Source organism: Homalodisca vitripennis, chromosome 4 (genome assembly GCF_021130785.1).
Source record: "Homalodisca vitripennis isolate AUS2020 chromosome 4, UT_GWSS_2.1, whole genome shotgun sequence".
In the NCBI taxonomy this organism is placed as follows: domain Eukaryota; kingdom Metazoa; phylum Arthropoda; class Insecta; order Hemiptera; family Cicadellidae; genus Homalodisca; species Homalodisca vitripennis.
This window is the reverse complement of record NC_060210.1, coordinates 170,936,545-170,959,341: the sequence shown is the minus strand read 5'-3', so window position 1 is coordinate 170,959,341 and position 22,797 is coordinate 170,936,545. Positions and strand designations below refer to the sequence as shown.

General features: G+C 37.2%; 1 protein-coding gene across 1 annotated transcript; it reads left to right on the top strand.

The window, feature by feature from the left end:
- Positions 1 to 6,133: 6,133 nt before the first annotated feature.
- Positions 6,134 to 18,697, top strand: LOC124360609 (choline transporter-like 2). The gene is made up of 4 exons (XM_046814363.1): positions 6,134 to 6,474; positions 7,573 to 7,864; positions 11,165 to 11,396; positions 18,468 to 18,697. The coding sequence occupies exons 1-4, from the start codon at positions 6,149 to 6,151 to the stop codon at positions 18,563 to 18,565; spliced, it is 948 nt and encodes a 315-aa protein (XP_046670319.1). The 5' UTR covers positions 6,134 to 6,148; the 3' UTR covers positions 18,566 to 18,697.
- The last annotated feature ends 4,100 nt before the right edge of the window (positions 18,698 to 22,797 follow it).

The following is a 22,797-nucleotide window of genomic DNA, read 5'->3' as shown; positions in this document are numbered from 1 at the left end:
ATCCAGCCAAATGGAAGCAAATTATTCTACATCTGAGTATAAAAGGGTTAAAGATCATATACACTCTTAATCACAATAATTAATATGAAGCTAAATGCTGGTTGTCTTTTGGGGATGGGGTACCTCCTGAATGACTCCCAGGCACTGTGTGAATGCTCACTGTATGTAAACAGATAACAGTCAAACTTGATGTTTAGGTTTAAAGTTAATTAGTATTCCTTATTTTCAAATGGTTTTGTAAGCTAACACAGTGTATAAAGGCAAGAGACATGTCATTTCTATTTGTAGTCAGAACAAAAACCAACTTGATCAAAATGAGTACTGACATTGAGAATATGGGAAATGTGACTGGATAGGTCACAAAGTAAAGCTAAGTTTACACTGGCAAGAAAAATTGCAAGAGAACTAGCACAACTGCTGTCACGTAATTTAAACAAGGATGAATAGTTTTAATCATGAAAATTGTTGCTAATGTTGCAATGATTGTTGTGGAAGTCAATGCAAAATCTTCTCACACATAGCAGTGAATTCAGCATGGTTTGAACTTGAAAGTTTTACTGTCAGAGACTGTTCTCCAGTTCTTGCGGACAGCTGCCTGACAAAGGCCATGACAACGGCGTACACAGGGGTCTGTTTAAACTTGACAGTGTTACTATCTGACAATCAAGCTACATTTTTCAAAAATCAACTGTCCAAAACTTGTCTTAACAACGCCCAAGAGAGTTTAATGAGCTCATTTAGAATTACCAATTTTTTTCTGTCCAATTTCTCGCCAGTTTAAACAAGTTTAAAACACTGAAAATTTAATTGATAGTTTTTATCAGTGTGATTCTGCTGGCTTTCCTGACGTAACCTTTTAAGTGCGAGTTTTCAAAAGTGCTGTCACTCGATACTGCTGGGTTTATTTACCACACACAAAGATGCATACAGTCAGCATACATGTAGCGTGTTTCTCATCCACAATGATCAAATACAGTAACATCTTCATGTACTAAACTGGTACCAAGAATCTCATGATTCATCACGTCAGATCGTGCTTAATAAATTGAGTCCACATCTCGATCGCTATCATTCTCAGAAAAGTTACACAACGCTGAATGCCTACCTCCCAACAATGCATTTGGAGAAATCTAAAATTGATCAAATGTTTATTCATAATTACAAATAATTCCGTGATACCCGGCTGAACAACAATCAAAATAGAAAATAAACTAATTACAATAGCAACTTTAAAAGAAAACAATATCATTCTGTATCTAACATCCAGGTAAAACTTCACCACGTGCTTTCATCATGGTTCCCTTAGTTGACTGTCAGAGTGTAGTAGCAACTAAACAGCTCTTCTGTGGATTTGTAGTTGAAAATAAACACTACTAGAGGCCAATGTGTATTATCTTGCAGCTGCCAGGCATCGTGAGAGAAGCAGATGTTTAGTACATGATAACACGGGCGAGGCAATGAAGGGATTAAACACAAAAATAATGCATTCAATGGATACCTTAATATTCTTAATTTATTTAATGTTCAGTCAGGTGCAATGTTAGGCATTTTCCTAATTAATACCAATAATAATCCTCTTATTTTTTACACAATTTTAATTGTTTTTACACTAAATTAAATATTAAAATGTTCCTAATTTAGATACAACTAGCTGTTCCCTGCGTCTTCACACGCTTTTTGTAAGCTTTGCTCGTGTATGAGCACTTTTGGTTCAAGTGAATTATATTGTCAACCACCGATGTAGAGTTTACCTTGTTGACACTATCAAGAAAATATGCCAAAAGTGTATGTTTATAGCTATTGTACACATACATGTACTTTAATAATAAAGTGGTCTAACATTCAAGCTATAAGGCCAAACAGAAATTCATTTGAAAGACAAATATCCATAAAAACTTAGCGCCTTCACATAGTGTGTGGTTTATTATACACAACTATCTCGTAATTGTAGTTTACAATGTGCAGGCGCTTTGCTAACTTATATATTTTGCAGCGCCTCTTGGTTGTGAGTTATATCAATGGGCATAGCATATAAACCTTCTACGTGGAAAAATACATATACATTACAAATTTTCATAATGATCAGTCAAATAGTTTCTGAGTCTATAAAGGACAAATAACACAAACATTCATTTATATATACAGGGTGTCCAAAAAGTCCTGGGTCGGTTAAATATTTTTTCAAAATATTTAAAATAGAGCTACAAAACCTTACACAAAGTAACTGGACATAAAAATCTATTTTATCACATATTCAGTGATCCGCTACTTCCTCAGGGGAGCGGGCCCGCTAGGAGTCAGAAGAAAATCTTAAATGTAAGCATAGGTTTGATATGCATATCAAATACAAAGGTCTTTATTAGTAGAGTACAGAGCCGCAAACCCGACCTCAAAACGGATAACCGAGTCAAAAATGACATCCGTTCAAAGATGGCTAGAGTTTGCAACTTAGGCAAAAAGTCCCAGGTCAGTTATATAAACAGTTTTGGGTTAGTAAAGTTAAAATCAAAAAGCTCATCAGTGTATTTTTTAAATTAAACTAAGTTAATACACAACTAACTATAGCTGTGTGTGTGTGTGTGTGTGTGTTATATAGCTGTGTGTGTGTATATATATAATATATATATATATATATATATATATATATATACATATAATTTAATATATAATAACAACATATAATATATATATACACACACCCACATTTCAACTTTAAGTTCATTATAATTTTTGATAGGTTAAGCAATTTTGTTTATTTCACACTTAACACATTCACTGCTGCCAGAAAATACGTAAAATACAAGCCCATGCTGAAAATATTTTTTTTAGGTTTTACTTACCATTATTATGTGGAGACTTCATATGCACCATCAATGATGTGTATATGTCCATATATACATATATACAGCAACAATATAGTAAGCGGCACCGGAAGGTGCCGGCCGCACTCGGCAGGTCAGATGCCATTGGACACCCGACGGTGTCAGTCGCGTCCGTCACTTTCCACGCACAACACTTTTCACTGTTTCAAATTGTTTACAGTATTCATTCATTTGTAACCGTCATACACACAATTATATACAATATTTACAATATTTCCACTTTTTCCTGCCTCATTTTCTTTCCTACTCAATGATACTTGTCGAAGCATCTCAGTGCACATAGGCCAGGTTCGCCAGGGCACTGGGCACAAAAGAAAAGGGTCATGGTTCTTTTCTTTGTCTTTGAGCATTCTCTGCATCGTTTTCTCTTCATCCTTTCTCCTGTGTTGTCAGGTGTGTCCATTTTTGACAATACGTGTCTGACAGTTGTTTGTTTGTCTAGGCCGGAGTGGAGGTGTGATTGCGTTTGCTGCAGGCAAAAGCATGTTTGATGATGGACAATCTAAAGTGGTACAGCGATCTTTTCCTTGGGTTGGTTTGTAAATAAAGTTTGAAGGAGTTCACCAACAACGTCTGAAGGAAATGGACGAAGATCTTTTTGTACCAGCGAATTGATTTGTGTTCGAAGGCATAATAGCTCATAAGCTGATCATTTCGGTCCACACCCTTCATATGGGCGTTGTACTGTAATTATGGGCAGAGGCTTTTGGCGAGGTTGGTTATACCTATTCATTGAGATTGCCCAATCATTCTCAAACTCTGTGGATAGGTACAACACCTGACGCTTGTCGCACCATTTTGCTATCAAAACACCATTGGCGTACCGTTCTGCCTTTTCTCCTCTGGCAAGACGAGCTGTCTTGAGATCTAGCGGAACATGCTTTCGGTCTGAGCGCATTGTGCCGGTGCAGTAGGTTTTCTCACTCAGTAACTCGGTTTGCAAGGGGTAACTGATATAATAATTATCCATATACAATGAATGGGCCCACCCCAAGCATTCCCCTCATCAAATACTTGACTACTTTGCTAGCATGACCTTTTCCTCCAAGTTCACCTCCCTTCCCAGAATACAACAGTGAAACTTACACAAAGTCCATCCGGTTCACATAACGAGTAAATCTTGATACCATATTTATAGGCGCTTTCCTTGAATGTATTGTCGAAAGTGCAGACGTCCTCTCCATAGCACCATTTCCTTCATCAATCGACAACTCTCGACTTGGGTAGTAGATGGTTTTCATCTTTTGATTGAAATAGTCAATCAAAAGCCTGACTTTTTTAGAGGCGATCATCAGGTACAGTCTCTTCGTCACTTTCATAAAAATTTAAACATCTTAGGATCAGGAGAAATCTGTCTCTGCTCATTTGGGATCTCACGAATCCAAAATTAAACATACGATCAGTTTTCCAGTAATCGTTTAGACGATTGATTTTTAACAGTTCCCATGTGAAAGATTAGCCCGAAAAATTTTTTCAGTTCAGCCACTGTCAGTTCCTGCCAATTATTTATTCTTGATTTTATTTTGAGGTTAGGGGAAAATAATATTTCCCAGGCATTTTTGTTAGTGGCAGAACACAATTTTTTCCAACAAGGTATCATCAAGTAGTAAAAAAAACCAATCGATAGGATCGTTTGTTCCGGGGGCAGGTACAAGCAATTTGTTTTCTTTTGTGAAGGGAATTCTTCGCATACCTGCAGTACGAAGTGACCATATTGGGTCAGAAATCACTTGATCAGCTTCCTGGTCATCCGTGTCCTCATCCTCGATGTCCACAGGCGCCACCACATTTGACAATAGGCGGCGCGTCAAGCTGGGCTTGGTCAATGTCACTCTCCGGGCCGGCAGGACGCCACAGAATCGTCAGAACTACTTTCCACATCACTCTCACTCAAATAGTGTCTTATTTGGCTAGAACTAGGACCATCCATTGTTCACAACGAAGTTCACAGCCCCTACAACTATAACAATACACCAAACACACAGATTAGCCGATGAACTCAACCCGAACCACGTGGAACAACAAACAAGGGTACTCTACACGCGGCGCGAAATATACCTTCCTCACGCAGAAGCTGAAACAGCACTGACGTTGTGAAATCTAGAAGGTGGCGTGACACCGTCCGGTGCCGAACGCACCCGAGGACACCCGAAGCGCGGCACCGTGCGGTGCCAGCCGCATTCAATGTGTTAAAGTGTAAGTTAATAATTTACGGCAATTGCATCATACTATTGTAAATTTACTGTATAAAATATGAGGTTGTGTGGTATAAAGCGCTTGATAGCTCTAACTCCGCCTCTTTTATTAAAGGCATTTTTTCATTCAATATGTAACCAATTATTATGTGGGGGGGGGGGGGGGTGGGGGGGGGGGGGGGTGGGGGGGGGGGGGGGTGGGGGGGGGGGGGGGTGGGGGGGGGGGGGGGTGGGGGGGGGGGGGGGTGGTTATAACCTCAAAGTGCAATTACTTCAAATAAATCGTTTATAGTGAAGTATTTATAGGCAAGTTTTTATAGTGAATGATTTCTTTGATAGAAAAAATAGTTGTATACATTTTTATTATTTCTTATTTTTATGACTTGGATCAGAGAGAAAGACCAAACGATTATACTAAAGTATACTTGCATATACTATTATGTATACGTAGCTTATGATGCTGCTCTTTGATGATCACGTAGAACTGCGGAAGAGCATAACTCTTTGAAGTCTCAGGTGGTAGAATTTAATAACGCTGGAATTTCATAACCAGTTCACCGCAATGATGTGTCTAAATTTGTATGGTGAATATGTAGAAAAATAATATTTTAGTGTCACTTTCAAATGTATATAATCCAATATTTTCTTGTATTTTGTGTTTTTTTTATATCAAAACATAATCTACTTTCTGGATATCCCTCGTAATTTCAGCTGCTTCTTTAACTTCTACAATCAACTGCGATCTAATAGAATATTTGCTGACTTTTTTTTGAGAAAACAAAAGAAAGTCTTTGTTAAAAACATTCAGTAGACATGTAATGATGCTTACATAATCTACAAGACATTATTAGGACCATTAGGAGGTAAAATAAAAGCAGATAGCTGTGGGAGAGAGGGGGGAGGAGGAGATTGAGTGGGAGGTGGAGTGGTGAAGGGAAGAGAGAAGTGTGGATATTGTTTTGTTAATATTGCTTCTATTTTTGAAGTATATGCCAGCACCAGTAAACATGCATTTTGTATTCTGTTGAATTTTAAATACCGGTACTGTAAGTTTTGACCCAAGTAATAATAATGTATTTTATAAAAGTGTTACTGTTACAGGGGATCATAGATAATACAACTTGTACAGTAGAGGAATTCAATAAGTTTTGTCACCAAGCAGGAGACGTAAACTCCCACTGTTACACAGCAGGCTGTGCCATCCGTAGCCTTAACTCAACCAATCTGGTCCTGTACCTTCAGATGTTTAATCTATTTGGGTTCTTCTGGGGAGTCTGGTTTGTGACTGGCCTTGCCCAAATGATTCTGGCAGGCACCTTCGCCACATGGTATTGGACATTCCACAAACGAAACGTTCCATTCTTCACTCTCTCACGGGCCATCTTCCGGACACTTTGGTAGGTTATCTTAACCCTATAGTGGAATAATCTAATGTGTAGATGTTGCTAAATTGTGTCTCTTACCCTAACAATGCTAAAGGACATTTCAAATTATAACATAGTTCTTAACTGTTTGAGAAACAATTCTTATAATTTTTAAAATGTGAAAATAGGATGGTTAGTTTGAATTAGGTTTTATTCTAAATCAGCCCGCACTAAAATCGTCCGATGGCATTTGATGTGGTGTTGTCATATCGCAACTGACCACCAGCTGTTTCTGCTAAGGCTATATACTGTCAGCTTGGTTTACATCTTGTCTGGAAAAAAGATGAATGAAATAAAATGTATGTATATTTGTTTGCTGTAATAGCTGTGATGTTTGTTTATTGCAACAAATATTTAAATGGTTCAGCAACTTTCTGTATGTGTAAAACAGGCAAAAGTGATGTGCACACAGTGTAGAGGAGTGATTCAGATGCACCAGCTACCATCGGACTATTTTTGTGCGGCCTGCTTTAGTAACTTTTAACTCAATATAGTGTTTGAAGAAAAAACGTATCCTGTTCTGGAGTTTTCGAACATTGTACAATGCAGAAATGATAATTACTAAAATAACTGTAAATTACCTCAGTAATGCTAGAAGACATTTCGACAGCGTCTGTGACATGAAATATACAACTACATAAGAAAATATTTGGTAACATTTTATAAATTTGCTAGGAATGAAATATATTTACTTAAATTAACTCAGTTTTAATGATTGATAGGCATTTTGAATATTAAATCTTGATAATATTAACCTTAAAACTCTACTATAATATTACAATGAAACAAAATAATAGAATGCAGTTTGTAGTACTATAAACCAACCATTTATTCCAGTTAAATTACAAATCTTGTTAACAATAATTGGTCATAATGTTTTACAATATGAATAATAAAAGTAATTGAGTAATCAACTTATGGACAATGAATACAATATTTATTAATGCTTTATTGTTTGTAATGTGTTCATTCATGCTTTGTTATGGGAACAATGAGCGTACTCCTAATTAACTTTTCACTACCTACTATAATCACTATATGAAAAAGTAATTTTAGATAACTATTTTTCAGGTACCATATGGGAACTGTAGCATTCGGCTCTCTTATAATAGCCATTTGCAGTTTTATTCGAGCTATGATCGAATATGCAGAAAAGAAAGTTAAAAAATTTGATAACGCTATAACCAAAGCAATAATATGCTGCTGTAAATGCTTTTTTTGGTGCTTGGAAAAGTTCCTATGTTTTATAAACCGAAATGCATACATTATGTGTGCAATTCATGGGCAAAACTTTTGTACCTCAGCTAAGGATGCATTTCAACTTCTCATGAGGAATGTTATCCGTGTTATCTTTGTTGATAAGGTAAGAAAATAGATTTATAAATAACTATTTAATAAGCTATCAAACAAATGAATTTTGAGCGAATCTTCACACTGTCAACACATGTTCAGAAATCAGTTGGAGACGGCCATAATATATGAATGAATGGTGGTCCCTGAATTTTGTCACAGTAAAAGTTCTTAAACGAAGTGACTATTGTTCCTCTAATCCTTAGATTACAGGTTACATGCGTAGTGGTCGGTGTGTTCTAAGTCTTACTCAGCGATTCAGTAACCTTATTTCACTTTGACTTGGATTTTAAAATGGCAGTGTCTAAGCTCCGACCCTTTTAATCGTTGGGGTTTAAATGCAATTGTCATAATGTTTACTAGTTTTAAGGTTGTTTTTTATTGGTGACTCCTTCTCTCATAAACATATTGAGAGACAAATGTTTTGCTACTTAAATATTAATTTATAAGTGTCTTTGTTTCAATATATATTCTAATGCTGTAGATGGAGCTTATATTGGTCACTCACAATAATATGTATTAAATATTGGTTTTGTATTTTAATGTAATTTAATATATTCTAATGTTTATTATTAATTTTTTATGTATAATTTTTCTTTAAATTGAAGAAAATGTTGACATCTGGATTGTTTATTTTGACTCCATTTCTAATTATTCATCTATTCATAAACTATTTTAAAAGTGTTTAAGAAGAACTGTTGGCTGCATTCCAGGCTGTTCCTAATAACTCAGGAACACTCTGCTTCAACCAAGGACACTGTTGTCTGAGACTGCAATGTCGGTATAAATAACCAAATCATTCAATGATTCAAATTTGAAGCCTTAATTAAAATTAAAATGCTGACAACATTATGTGTACAATTTATGGCCTAAATGATTTGTCTATTCTATCATAATCTGTTTCAAACAATTTCAGCTCCATTGTCCATTATGACATCAACTGATGCATTTCATTCTGTATGTTTCATGTCTTATTAAGTTTTGCCACCTCATTTTCACATACGTCCATATTAGTTCAACTATGTTGAGTTCATAATGAGAGATGATACACTTCATTTTTTTATAGTGACAGACCTCTCTGGAAATACAAATTTTTCTAAATTATTTTTTTCGCTTTTAAAGCTGTAATAGATTGGTATTATGCAGTTCAAATTTCAAATGAGTTGGTAAATTAGCAAGCAGGCACAGTCAAATCAACTGTAATGATACAGACTGTGACCCCAAATCACATGTGAAAGTTCAAATATATTAATAGAGAATAGATCAAAATTAACTTTATATTGAAATAAATTCAAATAATTAAATTGTAACAGTTACAAAAAGAAATTCATATTTTATGAACAACAAGATATTACAATTTAAGAGTAGTAGTGTGAGTCCGAGATTAAAAGTGCAAGGGACTATTTCCGAGCCCAAGTATCGCTCTCTTTCCTTCTTCCACGTTTGAGGTGGAAGCATCTAATATGATAATATGAATATACAGGAATAGCTCAATTCCTTTCAAAATTTATTTTTACAGTGATTTTAAAGTGAATTAAGCACATTTATTGAAGTGCATAGTGAAACATTTTTTTTGTGAACACTAGTAACTCAGAGTAATTATAAAACAAAAACTGGTAGGTTCTACAAACACGTGTAAATTCAGTAGAAGAAATAAATTGATTGGTGAAATTTATATAAGTGGATGAGTCTTAATATTCTGAAAACATAGACATCAGTAGTGAGTATAACTGTATAATTTAAATCTTATCCTCATTTCAGACTTTAAAACATTGTATATCACAAGCGAATACAAAATTAAAAACTCAAACTTTGTGATATAAAATTATCAAAACAAAGTAAAATAATTTAAATATAATTAAATGTGACAAACCACGAATATTAAACTAATCATACGCAGATGGCAGAGACAATGTGAAGCAATAACAATATCTCACAAAATCATCACCAAGTGGCTACACCTATTTGAGGCCATGACATATAACTAATTACATTCAAACTACGAAAATCACGTTGGGTTAGATGTCTACACACCGATCCTGTTTATTGTTGCAACCAACGTATGGCTACTAACATACATTACAAATCAACACCGATCTTACATAAGTGGCTGCATCAACATGAGGTCTAGTTACTGATCCCGATCATATTAAAAAATCCTTCTTCATTTCCTATATGTAATATTAAATATTATAGTTCTTTTCCCTACATCTGAAGGCTTGCAAATACCTTCTCTCTACCAATTAAAAGAGTTGAATGTTACTAAGATAGTACAAGTTGGAAAATCTCCCCAGCCATAATTTGTTTTGAATCTGTATTTCATGAGATACGACATTCTAAGCTTGATACTTACGATACCTATATATTACACTGTTAATAAATGGTATATTCTAAATTACAGAACCTTTTTGTAGAACTTAGCTCTAACTACCCAAATAGTCACTAATTCTTTAAGAACAGGTTTAATATACTTCTTGAGTCAAAACCCCATTAATTTTAATTGTTTCGGAAGTAAGGATTTAATTATTTTAAGAAAAACAGACACATTTTCTTCAAGATTCTTATGCAAGTTTTCAATATAAACTAGGTGTATTCTATGTTTCTTGATCCTTTTTTAAATTTTCTCAAGTGACAATTACTACAGTTGGAGCAGACTGTACAGTCCTGCTTACGTCTGCGGACCAGTCAAGGGTCAAGAATACTTTTAAATTAAATCTTTAGTAGTAAAATCTCAATTTTTTTATTGTAATATTCAACAATTTTAAAGAATTCTCAGCATTTTTTTCTATTTCAATGAAAAAATAGCCCTTCCAGTTCAGTCGGAAGAAAAGTAAATTTCACATGTGGTATAATCATCTCAAAATGACAAATTGAAGAAGAATTATTAATTATTAGTTGAGAAATTTAATTTACTTAACATTGATAGAACGATTATTCTCAAGCTTAGTATCTTGATATAGTACTAATACTTTCAAATATTTAGAAACTCTATCATCTTAAAACATCGTTATAAGATAATAGTCTAGTGTGAATCAATCTACAATTTGTGTTTTAAAACTGAAATAAGAATACAGTATACAGTCACTCTTTCTTTCTTTATGATTGTTGACAGATAGTTAGAAATATGTTTACCATTTTACTCACAAAAACATACATACATTATATGTATAAAACAAATTAACATTATTTAGGTAAGAAACATAAAGGGGCAAATCTACAAGTAGCAAGTAGATAGGGGTAAATGTAGCAAGTAGTTTAAAATTTTCTCCATCTCGAAGCGTGTATAATTCATTAAAGAAAAACTCTTTTCTAGGTGACAGATTTCCTGTTTTTCCTGGGAAAAGTTCTAGTAACAGCAGTGCTGGTTGTCATGTCGTATCACGTGTTTACTGGTCAAGTGCGCCTACTAGACGACTCCGGCAGAGACGTTGTTCTTGTCTACCCTTGGCTGCCCATGGCCATTGTTGGGCTCATGACTTACATCATAGTTTCCATTTTCTTCTCAGTCTATTCTGTTGCAGTAGATACATTGTTTCTCTGCTTTTGTAAGTTTTTACTCTGAAATAGTTCATGTGGTTTCATAATATAATTAGTGTTTAATGTAATGTAACTGTTTTAAAAATTTTAGAATATGAATTTAATATTTTGCTTGACAAATTAATAAAAATAAACCAATAAAATTAATATTAAATTCATAGAAAATAAATTCAATTCGCTATATAGAAAACATAGTGATAACACAATTTTAAGTTCGAACATAGGTTACTAAGTCCATTTACTTTAATTCAGAGTAAAACACATTGCCAATGTATCTTCACAATCAACTAATAATTTTGCAAATGTCACTAAGTTTAAAAATTAATTTTTCTCTGTCCAAACAACAAAATTAAAATTGTAATTAGTCAATAATACAGTTTAAACTTGAACTAAACTTAAAACTCTATATGTATTAAAAAGAATGTAATACAAGACATAGTGTGGGTATTTATGAGGGCTATCCAAAAAGTAGATTACGTTTTGCTCTGTAGCCGCAAGGTGTGAGACTATAGAATCAAGAATCAGTCTTTATTACCCATAAGGCACAGATTTACATGCATGAGGTATAGTCAAAAACACAGGAAGCATGTTGTTCACAATTGTCAAAGGAACTATAAAATTGAGATTAAAAGTACACAAAATATGAAAGTTTTGTGGTTGAAATTTAAGAAAACAACCTTAATTATTTGGTAAATTACAACTAAATAACAATGTACAGGCAGTGAGAGAAGTGAAAACCTTAGGTTAATTACTTACAGATTTCAGCAGCAGGAAAGTCAAGAAATTCTTTTACATGATAAAAAGGATTACTTATTAGCCAATTTTGGAGTTTTATTTTAATTGTTTAAAAGTAAGATTAAGCACTTCTTTAGGCAGCTTATTTAACATTTTTATACCCACTATCCTATGACTAGATTGATTTTTTCCAAGTCTAACAAAAGGTACATCAAAATTGTTTTTATTTCGGGTGTTGAAGTTGTGTACCTCAGCCCTTTTTACATGCAAGCAGGGGTTCTTAAAACTAGTTAACAGGATATTAAATATGTATAAATTAACAACAGTTAAAATCTTAAACTTAATAAAAATAAAAATAGGCCTGCAGTGTTCTCTATGGTTAACTTTAGCTATAACTCTTAAAACCTTTTTTTGTATGACTAGAACATTATTTAGGTGTGGGCTGTTCCCCCAAAAAACAATTCCATAGCTGAGAACAGATTGAAAGAGTGAGAAGTACACTGTCTTTTTTTTTTTTTTTTCCTTCTGAGGGAAGAGGACACTTTGTCCCCGCACTTAGTCCTAAAAGGACCTTTGCGCCTCCCTTACTTTAATTTGTGCCCTCAAAAACCAATCAGATTTAAGGGCTCCTGTTCTCTGATGTCCTTGGGGCTGAGGAGATATGCTCCCAAGTATCTTTTCCTAGTCTTTACGATGGCAGGACAATCCAACCAAATGTGCTCTGCTGACTCCTCCTCTTCTCCACAGAGTCTACATTCGCTGCTCCGACTAAGGCCTACCTTCAAAAGGTGCTTCCTCAGAGGGCCATGTCCTGTCAACATTCCTAATATCAGTCTTATATCCTCCTTATTCTGGTCTAGGAGAGCTGTCCACCCTTTTGCATAAGGAGAGATAAACATTTTGGATATTCTTAAACCCGAGGCTCTGCTCCAATTCTTGTATCTTGTCCTCTTTTCCCAATCTTTAACCAGAGCTTTAATGTTGGAGAAGGATATTCCACAACCTGGCTCAGGCCCCACCAATGTGGATTCTGCTCCCTTTTTGGCGAGGATGTCCGCTTTTTCGTTCCCATGAATTCCTTCATGACCCGGCACCCAGCCGAGTGTTACTCTGTTATTTGTTGCTAGCTCTGCTAGAGCATTTCTGCATTCCCAGACTGCTTTCGAATCAATCGAACAGGTATCCAGTGCCTTCAGTGCAGCCTGACTATCAGAGAGTATTAGGTATGATAATCCTTTTGTCCCCAACTGTGTGAGTCCTCTAGAACATGAATCTATTGCCATGACCTCCGCCTGAAAAACTGAGGCATGTCTTCCTAGGGGCACAGCCATGTCAACTCCAGGTCCATGTATTTCATATCCTGCCCTAGAGTCTAGGAGTGAACCATCGGTGTAAAACTTCAGGACTCCTTTTTTAGGGTAGGCCTCCCTTTTAATCCATTCCTCCCTACTTCCGATAGAGACCGTATATGGTTTTTCAAAGGAATATTTCTTAACCATAGTATCAGATACTTTGGTTAGCATTTCAGCCTCAGGAAAATTTTCCAATATCTTCATGTGACCTTCTAGGGAGGTAGCATTTATTACCTTTGTTCCTAGAAGCTTCATTGCGCTCATCACAGCTGTTCTCATCACTTCCTGGCCAAGAGGAGTATAACCCAGAACCGCTTCCATTGCTAGTGTTGGGCAGGAGCTCATTGCTCCCGTGATGCTTAAGCAAGCTAACCTCTGGAGACTCTGTAGCCTTCTTGCAGCTGTTGTTTGTTCGACCTTCGGCCACCACACTAGAGCAGCATATGTGACCATTGGTTTCACTATGGTTTCATAAATCCAATATATCATTTTGGGTTTAAGTCCCCATTTAAATCCAAAGAGTCTCTTACAGGCCCCAAGGGCCATTATTGCTTTGGATGTCTTGTTTCTAATATGGGAGTTCCAAGTGAGCTTCTCATCCAGGATTAAACCCAGATACTTCACTTCTTTTGTTTGGTTAATGCTGATTCCCTCCAGGACCGGTTTTTGCTAGCTGGAATTTCCTTTTCCTGGTAAAGGTAATCATATTAGTTTTTGTTGGGTTGATCCGCAGACCTTCCCCATGACACCAGTTGCTTATGAAGTTCAGTTCTGTTTGTATTAGGCGTTCCAGCCTGCCTATGTTTTTCCCTTTAATCATAAGCACTAGGTCGTCCGCATAACATAGTAGCCTTATCCCCCTCTTCTCTGCTTTTCTTAGGAGATCATCCACTACCATCGCCCACAGGAGAGGAGATAAGACTCCCCCCTGGGGGCAGCCTCTTTGGGCCGTGATCGCAGCCGATTCGTCCCCGTACTTGGCTTTCACCTGTCTGCTTTTTAGGAGGGCTACTATCCATTTGACTACGTCTGGGGAAACTCCAAAACGTTCCATCGCAGTCTTCATGGATTGATATGCTACTCGGTCGAAAGCTCCTTTAATGTCCATAAAGACGCTGACTAGGGCTTCTTTTTTTTCGAAGGTATTCTCCACCTCTCTCACTAAACTGTGGAGAGCAGTGGTGGTTGATTTTCCTTCTATGTATGCGTGTTGTGTGGGACTAAGTGGGTGTTCCAGTAATATTACGTCCCTTATGTGTCTATTTATTATTTTTTCCATAGTTTTCACCATGAAGGAGGTTAGGCTTATGGGTCTGTACGAACTGGGTTTTGTTGGATCCCTGTCATCTTTTCGCAAGAACACCACTAGTGCTATCCTCCAGTTCTTTGGTATATATCCTAGGGCGAAACTGCTTCTAAATAGAATGCTAAGGGTGTTTAATAGAATATCCAGCCCCTCTTGAAGAAGGGCTGGAAAAACTCCATCCGCCCCAGGAGATTTAAATGGCTTGAACGATCTTATCGCCCATTTAATTCTTTCGTGTGTGAATAGTCTGTTAGACAACTGTCTGGCTTTTGCCACCTCCCGACTGGATCCCCCCCCATATAGAGAATAAGTATCCTCATTACGAGTTAGCTGACCCCCCGGGAAGTGTGTCTCCAGAAGTAGTTCTAAGGTCTCCTTCCTGTTCATTGTTAGGTCTCCATTGTCCTTTACTAGAGTCCCCATAGGATTTGTATGCTCCGTTTGGAGAGTTTTTTGAAGCCTGGATGCCTCGGGAAGACTGTTAATATTTTTGCAGAAATTCCTCCAGGTTCTTCTTTTATTCGTTCTAAGTTCTTTTTTATATTCATTTTGGGCCTGTAGATAAGGGAGCCAATCGTCTGTCCTTTTTGCCCATTTTAATAATTTCCTCGTTTTGTTTCTTAATGTTTCTAACCTCCCAGTCCACCACGGCACATCCCTCTTCAACCGGTTTTGCCTGGGAGGACAGTTTTTCTCGTAGGCCTTTATTATAGCTTGCTCTACTATTTGTGCAGACCTTTCTAGTTCAAATTCATTTTTCTGAAAGGGTCCTATTTCTTCCAACTCTTCTGCCAGGGACTCTCTGTAACCTCTCCAGTTGGTCGATTTAGGAACCCTGTGGGTCACGTATCTTTCCCCTATCTCCTCTATGTCGAACCTAATTGGACAGTGGTCCGATAGTGAGGCCTCCTTGGAGACGTGCCACCTTACTATATTTATGTTTTTGAGTCCTGTAGATAGGGTTATGTCTAGGACTTCTTTCCTATTTCTAGTTATAAAGGTTGGGCTTGACCCTCTATTCTCTAACACTAGATCATTGCTGAACATAAACTGTAGAAGTTCCTCACCTCTCTTGTTTGTGTTCGTACTTCCCCAATACGTATGGTGAGCATTGCAGTCGCAGCTGAGAATAAGGGCCGAGCCTCTGTCTCTGCAGCTCTGCAATAGTCTTTCTAATTCTTTCGGTGGGCAGCTTGTTGACGGGTTGGGGAAGTAGGCTGAGGCTATAGTAACCTCTCTGTCCCCTTGCAGTGAAGCCACCTTCACTGTAGCCGCCACCAGATCTCTTGTTATTAGATCTGTAATCGGAAAGACTGTTATTAGTTTTGAAGTTAGAATACAAGTTCTTGGGTTTTCAATTGTTCGATCATAAATGAGATTACCTACCTGAGTTGTCAGTCCTCTGATGCAACCTCTATTGATCCAAGGCTCCTGGATTAAGGCGATATCCAGGCCTGTTGAGATAAACCTTCTTCCCAAGATGTCAGTTGCGCCCTTTGCATGGTGTAGGTTTATCTGTATTAGGCGCATACTTACGCCTTTTTCCCACCTCCCCCAGGTGGTCCATCCCCGTCTCTTCTTTTGGATTGCTTGGAGACTTTGTCCCCTTTTCTTCCTCGAGCCGAGACGGATGGTCCTTTGAGAGAAGGTCCCCTCTTCAAGAAGAGAGAACAGGTTGGTCTTTCATCTTCGACCGCTGCACTGGCTTGTGGAGTAGACCTTTCAGGTAAGGTATGTACAGATTGCTCTGACACCTTCGTGGCCTCCTCCACTTCCATCTCTTCAGCGGTCCTTTTTTCTGTGGTGACCGTCTCAGATTTCTCTGTAGTCCCCTCTTCCCTTGTGGGTTGTTCTATGTTTCCTTGATGTTTCTTTTTCAGTCTAAGCTGAACTTTTCCAAACTTGTAGCCGATCCATGGACCTTCCTTCTCAAGTTTGTTCGCTGTAGCGCAGTCGACTGCCAGGGTGAGTAGGACAGACTTCCCCTTGTCGCTTCTCCGCAGAACGTTCCATTCTCCGACAGATAGCTCTTTGTTTTGTCCTTTTAGGAGCTTCATTATCTTTTCGGTTGTATCGAGTATACTATCAGGAAGATAGACAGTCGCAATTCTCGCACGAGGGATTTCTTCCTCTGGTACTATCGTAAGGGTCAGAGCCCATCATCAATCCCTCTGTGTTTCGTGAATTTTCATTCACTTTTTGAGTGCTACAAGAGCTCTCTGGTTTTGTTTTTTTGTCTTTTAATTCTGTACTCATTGTGTTCCCACGAGTAGCGGAGATCTAAAGGTCACCCCAAGCATTGTCCCGCTCTACTTGGGGAAGGCTAGGTTTAAACTGGAGGTCGCCAGGTATCCAGAGTTCGCATATTTACGACCAAGCTCTCCCTTGATCACGCAGCCCTCGGCATATGCTGTTCCACCTTGGCTTGGATACAGAAGGAAAATAGAATTAGAATAGTTTAAGATAGATTGTTGGGAAGATTACCCGACAGGTGAGAGTAGTAGGAAAAGAAAGTTAAAAATTGTGGGATAGTTCAACAGAAAGCCCGCCAGATCAGCTCAGCCTGATCGGAATTATCAAAGAAGACAAGATTTGGATCAGGCAGTTCCCAGGTGCACACGCACGAAAAGTACAGCACTTAAGAAGAGAGAAGGTGGCTGTGCGTGTGCTTCGTGGACGCTCTGGCTTGGCACATGTGTTGGGGTATGAAGACCCCGCCATTTCGCACCCAGTACACTGTCTAAACATAGTCATCAGGTAAAATGTCACTTAGCCTACGGAAAAGAAATGTTAATCTGCTTAGCCTATTACACAGATGCTCTATTTGTTTTTTCCAGCTCAAACTTTGGTCAATCCAAACTCCAAGGAACTATATTTTGATGGCAGGGCATTTCTCGGATCAGTGGCTATTAAGTCGTTGCTAGTGAGGTTACTGTCACTCCTTGTTGTTTTATAATAGCAGTTTAAAATCCTGCGAGTTGTGAAGTGTGGTTGGTAATAAGGTTTTTTGTTGGCTAAGCACAATAAACTAATTGAGATTTATCTCCAACTCTGTGAAGTTTATGGGAACGATATGGTTACTGAAGCTGGAGGTGTTAGTGGTGCATTAGGTTTGAAAATGGCCAAACTAAAATGTGCATGATCATAAACAAAGTGGATGGCCAAGCATTGTAACTGATGAAATTTTGTCTCTAAAGTCAATAAAAAGATTAAAGAAGACCACCAATTCACAATAACAGAACCCTCACTTCTCAAATTTCAAGGAGTTTTTTTACACAAAATTGCTACGCAGAAGTTAGGTTACCATACATTTTGTGCAAGATGGGTACAACAAAATCTTAAAAGAAACCCATAAAAATCATTGTATGGCTGGTTCATTGATATTTTTGGATATTTACAAAGGAGATGGTGACTTGTTACTTGATCTAGTAATTACAGGAGTTGAGACTTGGGTAAAACATGTGAATTGCAAAACCAAATTACAGTCTCTGGAGCACACATTCCCCCCCCCCCAAAAAAAAACCAAGGAAATGTGTGTAAACATTGTCGGCACGGATGTTTATGGCAACTGTTTATATTCTACTTTATGGATAACCCTCATATAATGCACTCTGTATATGAACACCAGTAGGTTTGACAGTGAATATATATATCCCATTATTATATCTTGTTATGCTATTTTTCAGTGGAGGACTGTGAAAGGAATGATGGTTCAGCAGAGAGACCCTACTTTATGTCAAAACAATTGATGAAGATCCTAGGAAAGAAGAACAAAAGAGTATAGTAAAACTAGACTACAGGGTTGTTATATTGTATACCAAAGCTATAGTTACTACATAGCATCATTTTGTACAGTTAAAATGTTATTGTATATGCTTATCGATAGTTTTGATAATTAAAGTTGTATATAATAGAATTCAGTTTCTTAACAAATCCATAATATCCTAGTTCAATACTGACCAAGTGAACTTAGCAAAGTTGTTTGGAATATGGTATGAAGGTATTTTGGAATATCCAATTATGAAAATAAATATTTTCCAACAATCCTACAATTCCAAAATTATATTGACTTCAAAAAATACACATACATGGGAAAAGAAAGTATCCCATCGTATCTAGCACATATATTTTATATAGTTATAAAAAATACTTTTTTATTTTCAACTAAAAGAGAGACTTGATTTATACAATCAATTGAAGATATTGTAGAAGAAGACAAAGGCCTTATATCTTTTGATATCATAATCGCTTTGACCTAATGTTGCAACTAAAGATACAATTTTTTACTAACCCTTTGAGGAACAACCGTTTTATTTATCGCCGGTGGACCTTCAACATTCTTTGATATATTTATCTTCTATTTGGAATAAATAAAACTTTTTTTCTGTTACCTGTTTGTCCCTTAAGGGATTCTGTTGTTGCTTTGTTATTAGACAGTTATTACAAGTGCAATTCTGATATCATTGATAGTGAAGTAAGTGTAGAATATGTGATTATTTCCCATGCTCAAAAATTTGTTTGTGTGAGAATAAAGAACATGAATGTCAAGATGAAGGTTATTTGGATTATTTTACAAGTGTACAGTATGTTTTATTAATTGTAGAATAATTGTACAGTGAATAAAAACATCTGAATTTTCTAGGTAACAATAAGTTTGAAAATATGTTCAGCTTAATCATAAATAAACATTTTTTTCCCCTTGGGGCGGCCTACTGCCATGCACTTAAGCCTCAAGGGCTTTTTGCACACCCGGAAACACACCATGAGGCCCACCAGTCTACAATTTCAGCACGCCGAAACAACCTATCAGGTCCTCATGGGAAAATTCACCACCACTGTCCAAACTACCAAAGATGGCATACCGCCCCCTTGCTATTTAGGGGCAATCTAAGAGCAGGTGCTCAGCAGTTTCCTCCTGCTCATTACACCTTCTACAGAGCAGATCCTCCTGAAGGATGCCTACTCTGTGAAGATGCTTCCTCAGGTGACCATGTCCCGTAATGAGACCAATAACCCGAGAAGACATTGATCTATTTAATGAGAGAAGGTCCGACACCACCCTGGAGGAAGGTGACTGTAATACCATTCTACTCATTCTCAAGCCTGGATGCAACCTCCACCTTCTCTCATGCTCCGCGCGAATTCATTTCGAGACAACCTTAGAGGATTCACACCGCAGAACGGTTGAGGGCCCGTCATAATTGTCGCTGAGCCCCGGTTGGCCAGGGCATCAGCTCTTTCGTTCCCAGGAATCCCCTCATGACCAGGAACCCAACAAATGGTCACATTGTTGATTCTGGCAAGGGAAGAAACGGCCTGATAGCAATCCCAAACCAGTTTGGATTTGATCACGCAAGAATCCAGCGCCATCAGCACCAACTGACTGCCCGTTAAAATATTAATCGTATTGCTCCTATATCGCAGACGAAGATTCTCACAAACACATTCCATAATAGCTGCAACCTCCACTTGAAAAACTGTCGGATACGGACCCATAGGGACCACCAGCTCCCCTACATGGCCTCACTCCCAGAATTCCAGCACCTGTGCCGCTTTTTGTTTTAGAGCCGTCTGTAAACCATTCAAGCTCCGCTGGTGGAAGAGGTTTCCTTCCCTCTGACCAATCATCCGTAGAGGGTACAACAATCCTAAAGGGTTTGTCAAAGGAAAACTTTTGTGGCATCTGATCAGAGATCATATGTAGAGCATCCTCCTGTATCAGGTTGCTAATTCTACAGTGCCCACCGCTGTAGCCCGACCAGAGTCCCATCTGCTGAAGACAATAGGCACTCCTCCTGGCCATAGCCCGAATGACAATGTCCAAGGGGGCGAGGTTAAGACAACATTCCAGAGCCGCGCCTGGCGCACTAGGAAAAGCCCCAGTGATAGCAAGGCAGGCCATCCTTTGGATACCCGCCAGACAAACTACCACCATCTTGGCCTCCATTTTTGGCCACCAGATGACAGCTCCATAAGTGCAGGTCTGACCACAGAAACATAAAGCCAGTACAAGAGCCTCGGCTTCAGTCCCCACGTTAATAATAAATATAATAATTTATTAGAAACTTCCAATCATGATATTGGAATAAGGAAAAACGTGAAAATTTTAAATAAAAAGTAAGAAGAAAACTTCAAGACAAAAGTTTATACACTTACCCTTTCTTGAACCTTTTCATATTTTCAACAATGTTAAACTGCTGCCATCGCTTTGACAAATTTATTACTCCTTCAGAGAGGAAATCACTGTTCCCAATATGTACAAATGTGAGGTCTTGTAAAACTAACCCACTGTAAACATATCAAATAATTAGTTAGTTGTTAAATCAATCCTAAATTATAAAATAATTATTTAATTACAAATAATTTGTTTATTTCAGAAACACTGTGCACTGTGATTTTAACAATCATACAAACTTTATTGTTTAATAGAGAAGCTATAACTGTAATTAAGGTATATATTTTATTTCCACATATTTTATTTATTCTCGCACAAAAATATGGAGAGGTAATACAAAATTATTTTATAGAATCTTACTCCTTTTTGACACATTCAAACCACCATTGCCCTTGATACTCCCCGAACATTGCCTTGGAGTACCACAAAGTACTTGGTTACCTGCTGTTTTAGGCAAAGTCCGTACATTTTCCTTTCCTGAGCTCCTTGTTGTACTGGGGGGTGTTCTTACTGAAGAACTGGACCTTCAAAACATGATAGCTGCTATTGACTGCCACAAAGGGTGGGGATATAACTGGTATTGCAGGAGGCCAATCAGCAAGAGGTCATTGTGCAGATTCTTACGGAATTTATACTTAGAAAGAGGGGTTTCTCCCTCTGAAGTTTTGTTATGTAGATAAATTACATAGGAATTTATGATCATGTTAATCATTCCTTAGAATACTTTGTACAACAGACAACGTAATGCACAGAATATCTACGACACTCTTAAGCTTAGTCTGTAAAGCGACACAGATACACTACAGATAAAGTATAAATATTTAGCAGACACACTGCATGAACCGCTTACACATGTCTCAAGGCCAACTGCAGGTACTAGGAAGGAGGGATTGAAGCGAATTATACCAGTATCTGGGAAAGAAGTGAAATGGTTTTGCCTTCGTCTGACACGTTTGGGGCTGTAGGGTTAAAATATTGAGTCTGTTTTCAACCTACCCAGAAAGTTTCCCCATAGCTGCCTTCTTCTTTTTTTACAAAATGCTAGTAACGATTTTATCAAATGCAATGACATTTTTATAATTTAAGATGAACATAGGCATATATCTGATGTGCTAAATCATATCCTAGAATGATGTATGAAGTGATTAGTTTAGAATTTTGAAATATTGATTGCATACAGATTTAATTAATGTCAGTAAATAAGTAATCAATGATAACCAATTAACAAATTTAGATGATAAATTGATATAACTAAGTAGGTGACACTCACATGTACGGAATGCAGGGTGGTTGCGTGTCAGCCAAGGCTTGTCGGTAAGCTCGGAAGCTGTCTATCAGAGCACAATACTCCTTCAGACCCTTATGTATATTTATGTATGAATGAGTTTAAAAAGTGAATAGGCAGTAGAGGTGTCCTTGTCATCTGATAAAGACTTGTTACCTTCCACGCTTGAATGCTCCATTGTATCTATTCCTATATATTTTGTAGTTCCAGAAAAAATATAGTAAAAATGTCATAAATTAAAATTTAATATTGATTCTAAAAATTTATGTAAGTTAAGTGTTTATTGAAAGGCGTGGAAGAGTCTTTAAAGTTTAAAATCCTTGAATATGGCAGTCAAAATTTTTATATCAAATAAATATTTCAGATAATTTGAAATTTCAAATTAAATTAGTTGAAATGATTACATGAATGTGATTTGAGATCAGTACCAATTTTAAATAAAGAGTATTTTATGATCGTATAAAACCATACAAAATGAATTCTACTGGTTAGTTTGCACTTGTTTATTACTGATTGAGGTTAAACATTGCGTTTAAGATCCGATTCAACTTTCTTA